The sequence below is a fragment of the Aptenodytes patagonicus genome, chromosome 2, assembly GCF_965638725.1.
Source record: "Aptenodytes patagonicus chromosome 2, bAptPat1.pri.cur, whole genome shotgun sequence".
NCBI classification, from domain to species: Eukaryota; Metazoa; Chordata; class Aves; order Sphenisciformes; family Spheniscidae; genus Aptenodytes; species Aptenodytes patagonicus.
In genome coordinates, this window is record NC_134950.1 from 62,785,781 (window position 1) to 62,804,439 (window position 18,659).

At 37.2% G+C, this 18,659-nt stretch overlaps 1 protein-coding gene across 1 annotated transcript in view; it reads left to right on the forward strand.

Annotated features, from left to right (window-relative positions):
• CCDC102B (coiled-coil domain containing 102B) overlaps positions 1-18,659 on the forward strand; it is a 172,890-nt gene that overhangs the window by 35,108 nt on the left and 119,123 nt on the right. The window contains exon 4 of the mRNA XM_076330058.1: positions 10,139-10,348. Within this exon, the coding sequence (XP_076186173.1) occupies positions 10,139-10,348 (210 nt within the window). The remainder of the gene's footprint in view (positions 1-10,138; positions 10,349-18,659) is intronic.

Genomic DNA, 18,659 nt, shown 5'->3' on the forward strand with positions numbered 1-18,659 from the left:
AACTGATCTCTTCTGCTTGTATATAATATCTCTTTGAAGATGCTTCTGCCTGTATCAGGTTTTTCCTGATCTTCCAGTACAGACATTTTTTTTTCTTCCAGTTGAGTTGAGAGAGTATCTAACAGTTTGATACCATTCCTTTTAGACCATTGATAAAAGAGCTTCAGACCCAGTATTATAACTATGTTACCAATTGTAATGGTGTTTCACAATGCACTTGTAATGAAGAAATGTGACGCTTCCACTTGATGGTAGACCCCTCAGGCAGAGCTTGTTTTTTAATTTATTTGATTCAATCTACCAAGGTGCCATATTCAAGGAAATTGCACTTTTGCTCTTCTTTCTAGCAGCTGCAACAAATTCAATACTTTAGAAGTTGACGACATCTCGTAAATAAACAAAACTACCACTGTGGAATGGCAGATTCTCTGTCCTTGCATTTTTTGTCAATGTGCAATAACTTGGAAGACAGTTGGCAAAAATTACACAACTATTGAGTTCTTGGCTCTGGCTTTGAAAAAGTCATTGGATATGACTTTTTTTTGAGAGATAGTATTCCTGTCTGAGTTACAAAAAAGGAACGTTTGCTTCAGAAACAAAGAGCTTTCTTGTGCTTATTTTTTATAAGTAACTGTGGGGACGAGATCTGTAAGAGTCAAATTCACTAATTTCTTTACAAAGCTGTATAGTTATTTCAATAGATTTTCTTTTTTAGGGGGGGTGACATGATCAAAGTCTGGCTCATTTAACTTTCAGTTCAATCTTTCTTTTGCTTTTTAAGTTTGTAGAATAATTTGTAGTGTAGATGAGTGGAAATTACTTCCGTGCACAATATAGTGAGGATATCAAGAATCTTGAAAATGTGTATTCATTCATATTGCTGTAAAACCCAAAAAAGCCCTGTGCAGTCATTTAAAGCACACAAAAGCATATTGTTTTTAAATTTTCATTTTTGATCTGTGCAAACTGAAACAGATGTTTTACAGTTATTTGAATGAGGCTGCCAGAGGTTTCTTTTTATTAGTTTAAACAGCAGTTCTTGCCTCTCTGGGTCACAAGTCTGTAGGCCATATCTGGCTTGCCTGTAGATTATTAGTATGAAGACAGATAGCATTAGAAGTTAAAGTTTTGGTGTGGCTGACTAAGGTTCAGATTATAAATAAATAAATTAAACTCTTCTGGTTTTGAGTCAATCCTGCTGTGGAAAAGGCCTTGCATGTAATGTGAAGTATCTTGTATGGATAACTTTTATTTAAGATGTTTGGATAATCTTCTCAGAAAATGTTGTTAAAAAGTGCCAGTTTTGTAAAAGAAAAAACTTTTGCAGAGAGAATTTCTAGTTGAATTAGCATTTTTTATTTCTGATATCATTGTCATTCAGATCAAATCAAAACTACAGCTTTTTACCATAATGATTGTCTTCTGTCCATCTCTATTTTAAATGCTTCCTTTAGAAAGCTGGGGATCATAACTCCCTAAGTACACTTTCCTAATTTTTCCCAAGTTTTATAGGAAGCTAACAAAACTTTGTGCTAAAACCAAACAAAAATTGCTGCTTTCTTAATCTCCCTTGCTCCTGAGGGGTGTGTGGAAAATTTTCTGTTTTCCATCTGAAATCATATTGACCATTATGTCTCCTCTTCGTCATCCTTTTTTTTTTTTTCTGTCAGTACTCCCATTAAAAATGGGTAGGCAGCTAATTGTTGTCGTCCATCCTAATCCATCTTGCCTTGACTGAAGGGAAGGAGAAAAATCTTGTTTCAATAAAACTTTTTGAGCCTCAACCACTGTTATGTTGCCTTAAACTGAACTACAGCATTAAGATTTTCCTGCTAATGAACTGTACCAGGAGGAGTTACTTTTTCTGTGCCTGTTTTTCTCAGGGCCTCTGTCTTTTATATTAGTCATAAAATGGTGTAGGTTAGCTCTAAGACATAATTATCCAGTTTCAAAAGGTCAGTACACTGTACTTCATTTCTACCATTCACCTTAGCAATTATCCACTTCACTGACAGTACTTTGACCTCACTCTATGCTTCCACCATTATTCTGGTCTTCCTATTGAAAAGTAAAATTCAGTGCAAGTTTGTGGAGACATTTTCTGGAGAGAAAATATTCACATGTAAATGGAAAACGTAACATCCTGAGTTTTTTTCACATGTAACATTGAGTTGCAAATTTTCTCTTTCACTTGTTGCTTTCAATTCCTTTATAAATAAGAATCTGTAGTTCCACCCAAGAGCATATAAAATACTTATTTTCTGTACACATATGACATTGTATATTTTACGTGGAAAAAAAACCCCTGAAATTCTTTTCAGTGTAGATGTGAGATAGGTATCACTGCTATTCAGTCAATTTGCATTTTTTAATTGAAGTTTCAGTAATAAATTTCAAAATGAAAAATAAATATTACTGTTCCTGTGAAATGTTTTTGCGTGAAGAGTGAAAAGAGACAGTAGACTTTAAGGCAGCAATAGATTAATTTAAAGGCTGTATTTTTTTTCATGTAATGAAGAAGGAAAAAGAAAATTTAAAAAATGCCAGGTTCCCTTTAAAGAAACACAGGAACATGTCTATGCGTACACACGTATACATACGTGTATGTACTGTATATACACTTATATACTCACAGAAATTTAATTTACTTGTTTCAAAGCAGCTAACGCTTTTTGAACATTTGCCTTGTGTTGCATTTTCAATAGCATCTGACTCAACTTCCTTGCTGAGAAAAGTTCCTCTAGCTGCTTTCCTCATCTTGCTGTATTAGGTCTCGCAACACTTGTTTTCTCTGGCTGCATACTGGAAAGGAAAGCAGGTCTGCACAAATTACTTGCACAATGGATGAGGTGATTTTCAGCCTTTTGAAACTGTGTAGCATGGAGTAGATCAAAAGATCCCAGGGGTGCATTCAAGCTCAGTGAGGGGGAACGTGTCCCTCACAGAGCAGCTCTAGTTGTACAGTTATGAAACAGTCTACAAAGCCCTTCAGCATACGTAGCTACTCTTTTTTTTTTTTCTTCCCCCTTTTTTTTTTAAGTGAGAAAGTTACTTTTTCTAGAGGCAGGGAACTCATAGTTGGAAAATAAGGTTTGTGAGTTTTTTCAATTGAAAAACAAACAACATTCCAAATCTTGTTTCTAGAGGGAAACAAATCCCTGAAGCTTGTCTTGTTTTGTTTTGCTTTGTTTTAATGAGAGGAATACATTCTCAAAAATCTGAGTTAACACCTAACATTGCCTTTAGTCATTGAATTTAATCTTTTCCGGAAGCTAAAGCACCAAGTCATAAAAAGACCCTTCTTACAACATCTCAAAGGGGGCTGAGCAGACTTGGATGTGTTCTAAAAGACCATAAACCTGCAAGATTTTGTGCACAAAATTACAATGAAGAGATCATGAAATACTTAATTTTGCTTGTTCTTCCTAACTTAATTCCAGACCTGATTTTTTGCTTCGCTTTAGTCTCCCTACTCATTTTGGAAGAATGACATGAATGATAGAGAAGCATCTTCCCAAAGTGTTTAAGTTTATATGTTTTATATGAAAGTACCTTCACCTCTTACTTAAAAATACAACTCATAGAATCATAGAATCATTTAGGTTGGAAAAGTCCTCTAAGATCATCGAGTCCAACCGTCAACCTAGCACTGCCAAGTCCACCACTAAACCATGTCCCTAAGCACCACATCTACACGTCTTTTAAATACCTCCAGGGATGGGGACTCAACCACTTTCCCTGGGCAGCCTGGTCCAATGCTTGACAACCCTGTCGGTGAAGAAATTTTTCCTAATATCCAATCTAAACCTCCCCTGACACAACTTGAGGCCATTTCCTCTCGTCCTATCACTTGTTACTTGGGAGAAGAGGCTGACACCCACTTTGCTACAACCTCCTTTCAGGTAGTTGTAGAGAGCGATGAGGTCTCCCCTCAGCCTCCTTTTCTCCAGGCTAAACAGTCCCAGTTCCCTCAGCTGCTCCTCATAAGACATGTGCTCCAGACCCTTCACCAGCTTTGTTACCCTTCTTTGGACATGCTCCAGCACCTCAATGTCTTTCTTGTAGTGAGGGGCCCAAAACTGAACACAGTGTTTGAGGTGCGGCTTCACCAGTGCCGAGTACATGGGGACGATCACTTCCCTAGTGCTGCTGGCCACACTATTTCTGATACAAGCCAGGATACTGTTGGCCTTCTTGGCCACCTGCGCACACTGCCGGCTCATATTCAGCCGGCTGTCAACCAGCACCCCCAGGTCCTTTTCTGACAGGCAGCTTTCCAGCCACTCTTCCCCAAGCCTGTAGCGTTGCATGGGGTTGTTGTGGCCGAAGTGCAGGACCCGGCACTTGGCCTTATGGAGTCATGAAGTGCAATTCTTGAATGGTATATTACTGCTGTGAATATCTGTATTTCATCTTTGAAGCAAGGTGAACAGCAAAAGAATATAGCATTGTAACTTCTAACTCACTTTAAAAAAAAATAAATGAATATGTATAACTGACACAACTTTTTTTATGGAATCAAAAGCATAACTAAAAGCTGTAATAATACTGTACATTCACAGGTTTTCTGAGGCCTTTGTAGTGAACATACTGTTGCTTCTATCATAAGCAATCAGTAAGACATTAAGATGTTTTAATTCCTAATTAAATTAAGAGAGTCAAGCTAATTCATGGAACAAGTAGCTGAACTTGCATAGGAAATATTTCTCACACCTGATATGTGCAGTACCCATACTGCTTAAAGAGTTAAGAGTTGCTTAAATTGTTTTGAAAATATGACTAACAAATGATAAATAAAATCAGATTCATGTATGTCATTGGACAAATATTGTAAGCAGTAAATATTTTTCCTTTGTTTGAATTTTTGTTCTGCAAATATCAACATATGTCTTTACACATGCTTATTATTCTGCATGCCAGAAGTATCCTGCTTAACGATTGTAATGACTTGATTAGATTATCTATTAATATAAAACAAAAAAAAATCAGAAAAATTAATTAATTTATTAATTAAAATAAATAAAAACTTTAATTTAATAAAAATTAAAATAATATTCTTTACTTCTCAATGAAAGTAATACTCTTTAATTCTCAATGAAAATAAATGCATGCACCCTTCTTCATTTTGGAAGATTAGCAAAGATATTACCAACAAATACTTGGTCAGTATTTTTCAGTTATTTTCATACTTAAAAAAAAAATAATTCTCCTTCATGGCCTTTTTAATAGCAATATTTGGGTTTTCCACTAATTGAGTTAAAATATGTAATTAATTTTATTTGATTCAAGATAAAATATGTTTAAAAGTTCATATAGAAAGGTGAGACTAGTCAGTTCAGGAACACCTGTGTTCCTCATAAAACAATAGGGTTATCAAAGCTGTTTTCTGCAATCTATATTACATTTGTATGAACCTCTCCTGTTTGTTTTAAATGCAAATATGTAAATATTTGCAACATAGCTCTGTCAAAGATGGAGTGTGGAATATTCAGATTAAAAGCGGCCCTGAGGCAAAAAGAGACTTCCCTCTGCTGAGTCTTCTTCCAGCTCTTTACAACAGCTCTTTACAACAGCTCATATCAGCTAGCTGGCCTTGAGTGCTGCCAGTTGAACTCCTGGAGCTGGAAGGGCCCTGACAGGGGTTTTGGGGTGCGGGTGGGATGAGGAATGCATTGCACAAGTGTGAGAGACAAATTCTGTCTACTTAAGAGAAAGTTGATCTTTTTAGCTGGCAGTGACAAAATTACACATGATGACTTTGTGAAGTTGGTGTTCTGACTTGAAATCTGAAAGTTGGGATCTGGCACCTCACTTTTTTTTGCACATTCTTTAACAAAGAGGAAAAAGAGAGCAAATACTTCCTATGAGAACATTATATGAAAAGTGTTATTTGGAATAAGCATAAGGTATAGTTTGGGAGAACTCTTAATGAACAACAAACCAACCCTGATTACTAACACTCTGAAAATTAGTATTTCAGAAAATATGAGTTCTAGTACTTTGCTGAACAATGATTTATAGTAAATTCAGCGATACCAAAATTGTCTAGTCATGATTTTGTACAAGTTAGTATTTTTTTCTGACTTTATTATGGAGTTCTTTGTGTATATGGTATATTAAATATTTAAATTTATCATTATTAGAGCTTGTAGACATCTTGGGTGCAATGAATTGAAATTTTACAGACACAGAGATAAGAAAGTTTATCTTTGACATCAGATCTTGGTTTGGTAGTAATTTTGTGCTTAATTGCCTGACTGAAATTCAACCTTGGATGGCTTTGTGATTTCTCTCTACTTGAAGTCTGCCAAAAATGAATTGGTATTGATTACTGTCATCACTGTGAAAAGGTGAACTTTCAAGCTTAAATTTTGAGTTGTGTCTTTTGGCAGATGTTTTGTAAGAACATAGGGCTTTCTTATGTTCCAAATCTTTCGTAGGTACTTGTAAGACATTATGCCTGCATATTTAGAAAAATACAGTTTTTGTGATTGTAGTCCAGTAGATGGTATTTGAACAACTATAAATCTGCACAAATTGGGGGGGGGGGGGGGGGGGGGGGGAGATTTGGTGCTAAATAGAAGTGTGTGATCCCTTCTTTTCCAGGTATTGTACAGAAATTCAGTGGATAGAGTTTAAAGACCTCATTAGGAACATATGAGCTTCTAACATTGTCTTGTGTATTGGAGTTAACATCTTGTACTCTATCACCAGTGGGTAGACCATGCCAAAAAAAACCCAAACCCAAAAACAAGGGTACAAAATTATCCTTCCCTGATTCCCTGTTTAATCTCAGTACAGATGTTTATCGCATTCTAAGGAATTTAACCTGGTAAATAACCTCTAAAGACTGTGAGGTAGCATGAATATAAAATACATAGGCCTTTTACTCTGTTGTATTTTTCTTTACCCAGATGGACCACCCCCCAAAACTAGTAGTTTTGTAGCTGTGTAAAGTCTTTTCATACAAGAACAAGTCCATAATGTAAAGGCAACTGCTGAATAGCATAATTGTTTAAAAAGTTAAAATTAGTTCCCAGTTAGTCTGCCAATATGATAGAGTATGAAAGGAATATATTCCTTTCTTTTACTTGCTAGTTTGCCTAATCTTAGATCAAAGGCCCATTTTATTTTTAAGAACTGTTTCAGAGTTCTCTCCAAATAGTACCCTCCAACAGTGTATCATGATGTTAAGACTGGCCAAGGTTTTAGGAATTCTGTTGGGTGTGTGTGGGGAGGGTTGTTCATTTGTTGTTCTTCTTGTTGTTTTCTTTGTTAAGGGGAGCAAATAATCCATGATGAGAAGGAACAGCCTGTCTTTTGTTGGCCTTTAGACATAATCCATTCAGATTTTAACTCTTTGACAATTGACCTTTCTAAGTGAAATAGTTGGTACTCATCCTCTGTATTTAGAATCATAGAATATCTCAAGTTGGAAGAGACCCATAAGGATCATTGAGTCCAACTCCCTGCTCCTCACAGGACTACCTAAAGCTAAACCATATGTCTAAGAGCGTCTTCCAGATGCTCCTTGAACTCCGACAGGCTTGGTAGTATGACCACTTCCCTGGGGAACCTGTTCCAGTGACCGACAACCCTTTCAGTGAAGAACCTTTTCCTAATGTCCCATCTGAACTTCCCCTGATGCAGCTTCATGCCATTTTCTCATGTCCTGTCATTGGTCACCAGAGAGAGGAGATCAGCACCTCCCCCTTGAGGAAGTTGTAGGCTGCAATAAGGTCACCCTCTTCTCCAAGCTGAACAAACCAAGTGACCTCAGCCACTTCTCATAAGTCTTGCCCTCGAGACCTTTCACTATCTTGGTCATCCTCCTCTGGACACACTCTAATATGTCGATGTCCTTCTTATATTGAGGCACACAAAACTGCACATAGTACTCAAGGTGACGCCACACCAGTGCAGTATGGAGTGGGACAATCACCTCTTTCGACCGGCCAGCTATGCTGTGCTTGATGCACCCCAGCACACGGTTAGCCCTTTTGGCTGCCAGGGCACATTGTTGACTTGTATTCAACTTGCCATCAACCCAAACCCCCAGATCTCTTTCCGTGGGGCTGCTTTCCAGTCTCTTGTCCTCCAATTTGTACATATAACCAGGATTACCCCATCCCAGGTGGAGAATCCAGCATTTGCTCTTGTTAAATTTCATACAGGCGGTGATTGCCATACGGTATGTGAATTGGTTTAGAAATGGAATTTGGAGATGGTTCTAATTAATTTGTTAATGAAGTATTTTCTGGTAATGTATTAGTTCTTTTGTCTTTGATTTCCTATTTATTCCAAGGATTATACTTTACTATTTAGATGCAACTTTAGTTCATAAAGTGTGCGTACATAAATAATGTAAGCCTTTGGACATTATAGACTTCATTTTCAAATGGATAAGCTTATGGTCGGGGTCTGATTTATACATGGAAACTGTTTGAAACATCAGCACTGCTGTTTGTCTTTTATCGTTCATTATAAGAAGATGAAGCTTGTGGAGCTTTTTGCTTCCCCCTACTTTACTTAGGCTTTTGGGGAATCCTCTAGCTTATCATATGTAGAATACTAGCTAGGGAAATATCTAGAAAAAATATTATAATTGTTAGTAAACAATCACTTGTTATTTTCCATTGAATGTGATTTTTGGTCCTTTCTAGAGAGACTCAAAAAGCATTTCTACTTTCCTCTGAAAATCTGAATGATCCTCTTTAACTTTATAGAGTTTTTAATTTTTTTTTATTTGCTCAGAAATAAGGTGGGAACAGACAAGTTTACTATTTGATTTAACTAGATAGTCACATTGTTACAATTCACAGGGTCTGAATTATGTTTCTCTGCTGCTGTAACACCTCATTCTCTTTGCTTCATGTTCAGTAGCTTTTCATTGTTTGCCAGAAATTGATTTTAAAATAAAAGTAACCAATATCTGAAAAAGTATACCTCTCTGGCTCTTTCTAAAGCCTTGTTGGCACAGACATTCTGTTTCTTCAATGAAGAAGTGCCTTGCACTGCTGTCAGTCTCTACTTTCATCAAATAATTGATTTTAGTTCTCACAAAACTGAAAATTGTAAAGTTCTTAAAATTTTGACTTTTATGTATTAGCATTTCTCTTCTTTTTTCATCTCAGTTGAAAGAACTAGAATCTTTCATTTTCACAGTTTTTAATCTATCTTAATCTCTTTCAATCTTCTCATAAGTACCGGTTAATAATAACTTGTTAATAGTAAGTACTTATCAATAATAATCTTCTGGTAAGTACCTTTTAGAACCTGATAAGTACCTGTTTTGTGCTATAAAAATCAATTCATTTTACCAGTTTTTCTTTTGAAATCTGAGGAACATTTCATATGTTCTTGACAAAACCTCTGTCTAGTTGTCTCTGAAGAATAAATAAAATCAGTTGTTAGATAATTGTTTTATATGACTTAGTAACATTGCTTTTTGTTGATATATTTAATTCATCCTGTATGTGGATTAGATAAATGAATTCAGAAAGCTTGGTTACAGCATTGGCCATAAAAGATAGTATTTCCCTTAAGACTATTAATTGTGACCTCAAGAAGCAGAGTAGTGTGAAAACTTAAAAATCCTTCCTCTGGTTATTAGGATAGCTGTTTCTAGTACTGAAGACATACTTTAGAACTTCTTCAGTTTAATGAATATTCATTATAGTCCTTCTAAAGTGTAAACAGACTCTAACTAAAAACATGCTGATTTTTCATCTTTTGGGGAATAAAACATGAACTTTGACACTATCAGACCAAAATCAGTCTAAATGTTATTTAAAACAAATTCTTTTACTAAATTTCTTTTTTTTAATACTGTTGTTCCATAAATAGCAGGGAAAGAAATAAGATTTGGTTACCAGTTACTATATTAAAACATTACCTATGCTTCACTTTTATAAAGGTACAATTAATGTACCTCTTGTTTTTTTTCTTTTCAAATTTACGTACTTAACTTTATGAAACATGGAAAACTTATATCTTGGACTGATTTCTAAGATGCCCACTTTACTCTAGGTGAGGCCATTAGCCTCACCCTGTAAAGAACAGGGGGTTTTAACCATATTATTCCTCTTTCTTTTTCTCTCTTTCGGTTGTTCTTCCCCCACACCCCAACCCTTCCCAGCTGGAAAGACTGCAGTTTGAGAATACTTCTGAATGGGGAAAGAGAGAGAGACTTGAAGCAGAAAAGCAAAGTTTGGAAGAAGAGAACAGAAGATTGAAGTTGCAGGTAAAAGAAATTCAGGGACTTTTGAAGATGAAAAATAAAGCAACACTAACTAAATCGAGTTGTGATCACCAAAATGCACAAAGTAAGCTGCTGGTTAAAGATAAGGTATGTGCATTGCTTCATTTGAATACTTGGGGAGCATTCCCAAAAAGAATTACTATTTCACTATGTCAAAATGTGTCCCTAAAACAAGGGTTGTGCAAGACAGAACAGCCCTGGCTACATCTCAGACCTGGACAATTACAACTCAGTGGCTTTGAATTTCTGTAGGGTACAGAAACAGAAAGAAATATCTTTTCATTTTTAAAAGGAGCAGGGGGAAATGACAAGTTTGACAAGACTAGGGAGCAAAAGTGAATACTGGGAGGAACAGAAGAGATTATGTAAGCTTTGGTAGCTACAGAGTCCTGATGTGATGAAGGTCAAAGCAAAAAAAGCTGTGAGACAAATCATTTCTCTGTCTTGCTGAATATTGAATCTCTTCTCAGGGAAGTGAGAACTGAGGGAAGAGCCTTATTTCTTATTTTTTATTCCTCTAAAGATCTGTTCACTTTTAAACCTTATTGTACTGCTAAAAATGATGTGATAAATTATTCAGAGACTCTTATCTGTGGGTATTTCCTTTATTTTATGGTTTTCTGTGCCAATAATTAAGTAGTAATCCAGAAGGCTCCCACTTTCATTGACACACTGAAAGATGTGTAAGAGAAAGCAAAAAAAAACCCAACCCCAACCAATCAGTAAATGTACATACTTGATGTTACAAGTTGGGCAGAGTGAGAGAGTAACATTCTTGTTTGCCTAAATAAGAAATAATTTAATGTCATTTATGTGCATTTACTGTTGAATAATCACAGTCTGAGTAACTAGGACCAGATTTGGGGTATAGTTAAACTTGGTAATTTCTCTTGGGAAAGATTAAGAGAGCGAGGTTCTGTACTTGAGGTCTGCTTTTAGATGTAATGATATGATTTTTCTATATTTCTGTGATGGCTCAGGAACAGCAAACTGCAATTCACACATTTAGCTTAGCTTTATAAAATTTATAAAATTTATAAAATATCTTACATAACAAACACCTGTTCTGGGTTTTTCTTTAGTGGTATTTATTTTATCATATCCTACCATATCATATCGGCATTTTCATGATTTCTTTGTAATGCAAGTAATTTGAGGTTGGAGATGTGGCCAGAAAAATGCTTATTTGCTAAGGCATGTTACTGTATTTCAAATATCTTTTAGTTATATGGATGTGTTAGGGGGGTTGGTTTGTTTGGTTTTTTACAATGTTACTTACATAGAATATTAGACATCTGTGATCAGCTCTGTTTGTAAGTATCACACCTCTAATTGACACAACTTCACATCTTTTTATCAAAGTCAAAAGGCGGAGACGGAGCGCAGTCATCTGTTTCCTTATCATAAAAGTGAATGTCCCTGAAGTGTTTGCCTTTTCATAGCTGATGATTTTAGGATAAGATTGTCTTCAAAACTATTGATTATCAGTTTAAAGGGGAAAATTAAAAATTGTATTTTAGTGTCAGCTGAAACTATGTAATCCATCATCTGGTGGATTGGTAACAGTTATCATCCAAAGACTAGGGTGGGAACTGATTTAATTGCAGCTGTTACTATCTCTGATTCACAAGAACTGCAAATCATGGAATCACAGAACAAGTCAGGCTGGAATGGACCTCAGGAGATCTTCAGTCCAACCTCCTGCTCAAAGCAAGGTCAGCTCTGAGGTCAGACCAGGTAGCTCAAGGCTTTGTCCAGTGGGGTCTCAAAAACCTCCAGGACTGCACAACCTCTCTGGGCAGCCTGTTTGTGATGGGTAAGCTCCCACCCAGTCCTCATTTACCCCCCAACAGTGGGATGAGGGAGAGAATTGGAAGGGCAAAATTGAGAAAAAACTAGTGAGTTGAGATAAAGACAGTTTAATAAGTGAAGCAAAAGAAAAAAAAAAAGAAAAAAAAAAGAAAAGAATTGATGCAAAAACAATCACACACCACCAGCAGACCAATGCCTAGCCAGTCACCAAGCAATAGCTACTTTGAAAAAACCACCACCCCTATATTGCTGCAAGGGACTCTTCCTTCCCAGGTGCAGGACTTTGTCACTGCTGAATTTCACAAGGTTCCTGTTGGTCCCTTCCTTCAGCTTGGTGACAGAGCTCCTTGACAGGAGCGCAGCATCTACAGGCAAGGATATTGCCTCTGCCTGCCCCAGCCTCAGAGGGAGATAGCATGACCTTGATGGGAGCATTTTTGATCCAGAGCTGTGAATTGAGGCATCTGCTGCACAAGGAGCAGTTTCTCCAGTTTTGGCTGGGAACCATGCCCTGTGGTGCATCACCACCAAGGTTGAGCAGTCCTGTAGTCTTCAGCAGCATTTCCAGCCAGGACTCCTTGCCAGGGCCTGCCATAGTATCTTAATCATACTTGCTCACTGTCTCCAAGGCTCCTGGTCTCTGGCTGCAGACAGGGCAAACTGTACCACCATGAACATTCTTCTGTGACAACAAAACCCCATTGACAACATGAGTAAAATAAAAGGTCAACAGTATTAGAGGAAAGAAGGAATGTGGTAAACCCTTAATGCCTCAATGAACTCTATCTTCACAGCAACAAAAAGTTAGTAAGACAGAAACACCCATCTGAGAAAAATGACTCTAAAGAGAGTTCATCTCCAAATCAGTCATGGCGTTGGAGACCTGGCCAGCCATATGTGGAGAAGACAGGGGTTTGTAGAGTTAGTTAGCATATTTTTTAACCTTGCTGTTGCCATTAAATGAAAAACAAGTTAAGGAAGGAGAAACTGGCTTTTTCAAAGATTCCAGCCTAACTCAAGTTATATCTTAGGTGGAACCTGTCTATTCCTATGTAGAGACATCCAAATGTCGCTGTTGAGCCTTTCTAATTTCTGAGACTGTCCCTGTCTAATTTGCTCTAATACCATCAATAACCTGTAAAGAATGGCTTTGACTTCTGATTCAGGAGCCTTTTTTCTGGGATGGTAGCTTGAGTTCAAATAAAATAACACGTTATATGCAGGGTTAGAGGAATGCAGAAGGATTATTTCTGTAAAATATGGGTGATGGCTAGATGTTTAAGTAAGCAAAGGGGAGCATACACAAAATTGAAACCACAGCTGTCTAAAGATCTTTGTGCATCTTAATCTGAGCAAAAACAAAAGAGCAAAACACAGTTACCTAAACACCCTAGCTGCTCCAAAACCTGTATTTGTGAGATGATTTGGGAGATCCATTGTAGTTATTTAGAAAAATATACAATGTTATTAATTGATGTATAGCTGATTTATACTTTTAAAGGTTATAAACAAACAATGGCAACATTTTTTCTTTAATAACAGTTTTAGTAAGATTAAAAATGGTATCAAAATACAGACATGAAGTCCTTACATCTTTGCCTAAATGATTTCATGCTAACACTTATTATCTTGCTCTTTAATATGTATACCTCCACAGAATATAGAATTTGTGTAATCTCTTGCCACTTATGGTAGTAAATCATGCAAATTGAAGTTCTGAACACAAAAGTTAATATTTATTATGTTTTGCACAAAATTTGAGTCCTTAATATTATTCTTAGCTGGCAGTATGTTGGTTTAAAATGTTTCTATATGCAGTTTTTGAAAGGTTAACTTCTGTTGTACAAAATGAGCAGAACTGATGAAACAATTGAGATCAGACATTGTTACTATGTGGTTTTATTGATTGTACTTCTTGGAATGGTGAATACTGTTTACATTAATAGCTGTATTGTTTGACAAATAGCATGGCAACAAATATTAAATGGATCTAACTGGTTCATCTAGGAAGGGATAAAATGAAGAAAAAAACCCTTGTTGATGGTATAGATCAATACCCAAAACGTGCTGTTTATGGAAAGAGATTTTCTATTTCATCTGATGAATATGACCTTGAAACAAACTTATAAATTAATTTTGAGGAATAGTAACTGTCCTTTTGTATTATCTCTAATTATTATTGTAAATATCTGGTTATTAAATATTTGATTCATTGAATATATTTTGTAGTGTACATGTACAGAATCTAAGTGCAAAATGATAAACTGGAGTTTCTGGATGCATAGAAAATCTTTTTTAAGTTTAATTTCCATCTTTAATATGATAAGGTTATAATGTTCGTAGGAAAAAAAATCCATAGATTTTAAAGATGGAATGATGGACAACATGTATTTTTAAGGAGAAACCATTTTAATTTAATATTGCCTAGCAAGATGGTTTTTAAATCATCAATATTTTAGGTTTGATTTTTCAAAAGGAGAAAGCACTCCATTTTTTATGCAAATAATTTGAAAAATTGTCTGATTGGGTTTACATGGCAAGGTTTTGGTAGTAGGGGGGCTGCAGGGTTGGCTTCTGTGAGAAGAGATCAGGAGCTGCCCCGTGCCAGACACAATCAGTTCCAACTGGCTCCAAAAGGAACCCACCACTGGCCAAAGTTGAGCCCATCAGTGATGCTGGTAGCAGTGAAAACACATTTAAGATACAGTAAAAACACTGAGCAGCAATGTGTGATAGGGAACAGTGAGGAAAAAATGTGAGAGAAAAAGCCCTGCAGACGCCAAGGTCAGAGAAGGAGGGGAGGAGGTGCTCCAGGCACTAAAGCAGATTTTCCCTGCAGGCCATGGAGAAGATCATGGTGAAGCAGGTTATCCCCCTGCAGCCCATAGAGGACCATGGTGGAACAGATATCCATACTTCAGCCCATGGATGATCCCACACCAAAGCAAGTGGACGTGCCCTAAAGGAAGCTGCAGCCTGAGGAGAGCCCACACAGGAGCAGGCTCCTGGCAGGAGCTGCGATCCGTGGGGGACTCACGCTGGAGCAATTTGTTCCTGAAAGACTTGCCCCATGGAAAGAACCCATTCTGAAGCAGTTCTTGAAGAACTGTAGCCTGTGGGAAGGACCCACGCTGGAGCAGTTCTTGGAGGACTGTCTTCCATGGGAGGGACCCCACGCTGGAGCAGGGGAGCAGCATGAGGAGGAAGGAGCGTCAGGGAGGATCAGTTATGGACTGACCCATAACCTGCCATTCCTCATCTCCCTGTGCCTCTGGCACGAAGGGGGGAGGTAGAAGAGCCAGGAGTGAAGGACTGAAGTTGAGCCTAGGAAGAAGGGTGAGGGAGAAATAAGATGGTTTTAGTTTCATCTTTGTTTCTCACCATCCTACTCTATTTTTAATTAGTGATAAATTAAATTAATTTTTCCCAAGTTGAGTCTGTTTTTCTTGTGAAAGTAGTTTAACTCAACCCATGAGCCCATCTGTCTTATTTTCTCCCCCTGTTCTGTAGAGGATGGGGGTGAGAGAGCAGCTGGGTGGGCATCTGGAAGCCAACCAAGATCATCCTACCACAATGTCAGAGGTGGGTGGATGTTCCTCACACTTTATAGGCAAAAAGCCATTTTTATGATAGCAACTTGAATGAGATTGGTTTTCTTCATATTTTTAACATAGACTCTTTCCTTTTCCTTAGATAAAAGATGTGAAAGATGTATTTCTTCCTCCTAATTACAAAACAAGATATTTGATGATGTGTTTCTTGTATGGGAGAAACTAGTTATCCTGGTGTAGTTATAAAGTCTTTGTAATTTCAATACAGGCAGCTAAAAAGATTGTTTATACTGTATTTTATTCTTCCCAGAAATATTTGGGTCATTTTAAAGTGTATTAATTTTTATTTGTTCCAGCTGTTTACTATTTACTGGAATGTAGATGTACTGGGTCTGGCTGGGATAGAGTTAACTTTCCTCATAGCAACCCATGCAGTGCTGTGCTTTGCACTTGTGGCTAGAAAGGGGTTGATAATGCACAAGTGTTTTGGCTGTTCCTGAGCAGTGCTTGGACAGCATCAAGGCTGTCCCTCCAACCTGCCGCGCAATGGATGGTAGGCTGGGGGTGGGCAAGAGGTTTGGACGGGGCACAACCAGGACAACTGACCCAAACTGATCAAAGGGATACTCCATACCATATGATGTTGTGCTCAGCGATAAAAGCTAAGAGAACTGGGCGGGTGGGGTGGCACTTGTTGTTAAGGTGTTTGTCTTCCGAAGTAACTTCTATGTGTACTGAAGCCCTGCTTCCCGGGAAGTGGCTGGACATCGCCTGCTGGTGGGAAGAAGGGAATGCATCTCCGTTGGTTTTTGGTTTGTTTTTTTTTTTTTGGGGGGGGGAGGGGGGAGAGTTGCTTTGTTTCTACATGCAGCCTTTGTTTTTTCATTAAACTTCCTTTATCTTGACCCATGAGGTTTCTCATCTTGTTTTCTCCCCCTGAGAAAACCTGCTGAGGTGGAGGAGTGAGAGAATGGCTTGGTGGGCACCTGGCAGCCAGCCAAGGTTAACCCACCACAGTAGAACACTTTTAACAAGAGGCAGCCTTATTACTCTAAGCTCCATACAAACTTGTCATAAATTATTAACTATAAAAGTATTTACAGGTACAGTTGTGAAATAAAATTTAAGAAGTGGTTGAGAAAAATAAATAGAATGAGATAAGGTGACAAATGCTGCAGCTGCATTAACATACTTTAACATTTTGGTTCAAAGAAGTAATGTGGCTTTAAGGCAGATTCCCTCATCATTCCCCCTTGAATTGATATTGCTTTAGTTCAGAGTGATTTTGTGCACACTTAATTCCTTCTGAAGGAAACCATGTGGGAAGCTCTGCTTCAGATATTCACGATCCTTGCTCCAAGGCCTAAGGGAGTGGACAGGGCTGGACCAATTCCAGTTTTGGGGATGGCCTCATACTGCATGTGGATTAAGGGCCATAAAAGCAGGCAAAACCTAGGCTCTTGTGCTTGTGCATGGGCCTCAGCACCTGCTGCTGTAGTCTACTTACTGACTTCTGCTGTGATGACTTACTGTTGCGATTATGGCCAAATACAAAAAGAGGTGCAAATTGCTTCCGTGTCAACAGTGATCACAGTAGACAGCGATCTGTCTACCCACTCTCTGAATGCACGTGATCTGCCAGAGGTGTTCCAAGGAGGCACCACAGTACAGAGGAGGAATTTTATAATTTGTCTGGATGATGTGGGAGAAGTTTGAATAGCAAGGGCTTATAGTAATTGACATGTGTTTCATTCCTGGTTTTGTGTCACAGATCTCTTGGCTTGAGTTTTTAACATATTTTTTACTCTTCAGAACAAAACTCAAGAGAAGACATAATTATGGTATTATTGTTAAACACTTTGATACTTCACTTAGCACTGTTCATCCAATGGAGAATTATCTTTGTTACAATGCAAACCTCTGGGGCTGGTTATTGTGATGGTAAGGCAGTACTGGCTGCACATTTTTCTCTCTTAACAGATTTTTAAAACGCAATATATTTTGTCAGAATTACCACTTGTGATACAGTTGTTTTTATACGATTTTTTTTTTCTAATTACTTTTCTGATGAAATGCTCATTTCAGTTCCTTAGAAAACTCACTAAAGTGTAGAGCTAAAAACAAATAAAAACAGAGTTTTATAGATGTGTTCATTTCCTGTAGCAAATTGTGCTGATGTTTAATAATAGCATGGAAAAAAATTACTAGATTACAAACTAGCACGGATCAACACTCAGCACTCTGTACTTCCCTCACCAAATTGTTTCCAGTTTCAAAAATATTTAATTCAGAATTCCTGACAAGAAGAAGCTGAAGGTCAAAGACCAGATTTAAAAATGAATGTCATTTGCGTGTGACTAGTGGCATAACTTTAAGAGTGCTAGTATGCTTAATTTTTTTCATTTAAGTTTAATATTTTAGCTCCTATTTTCTAACTTGTTGAATGGGTCTGTAAATTGTGGTGATAAAATTTTCAGATTGCATAAAAATTTTGGATTACACATTTTATAACAATGATAAAAACAGAAGAACTATAGGTTTTGCTCATGTGTGTGTATAATCAGCTATTCTGTATTGTATTTTTTCTTAATTAGGGAAAGATTTTGATTTCACTTAAAGGTACATATTTAGTATTGGCCTGTAGCTTTCATAGATAGTTTACTAAGGGATATTTTCTAATTATAAAATAATAGAAGTTCTAGTTGGAGGAGATCTCTTCAGTCATTCAACCTCAGTGATGAGACCAGAGTGACAAAACCTGTAGTTTTTCATGGAAATGTAAAAAGTATTACTTATACTGGTTAGAATATTTCCTGCTTTTTATACTGAATTTCTCAGTGTTGTCTTCTATTTAAAAGTCACTGGAGGTTATTTGTGGCAGGCTGAATATCTTGAAGTTCATATGGGAGACAAACACTTATTTGACTATCATCCTTGCAATTGTAGATGTTTACAAAATGCAATGTCTCCGCTCAAGCTTTTCATTAAGCAGTAAGTTACATATTTATAATAATGAGAGTTTTTGCAGTTCAGAA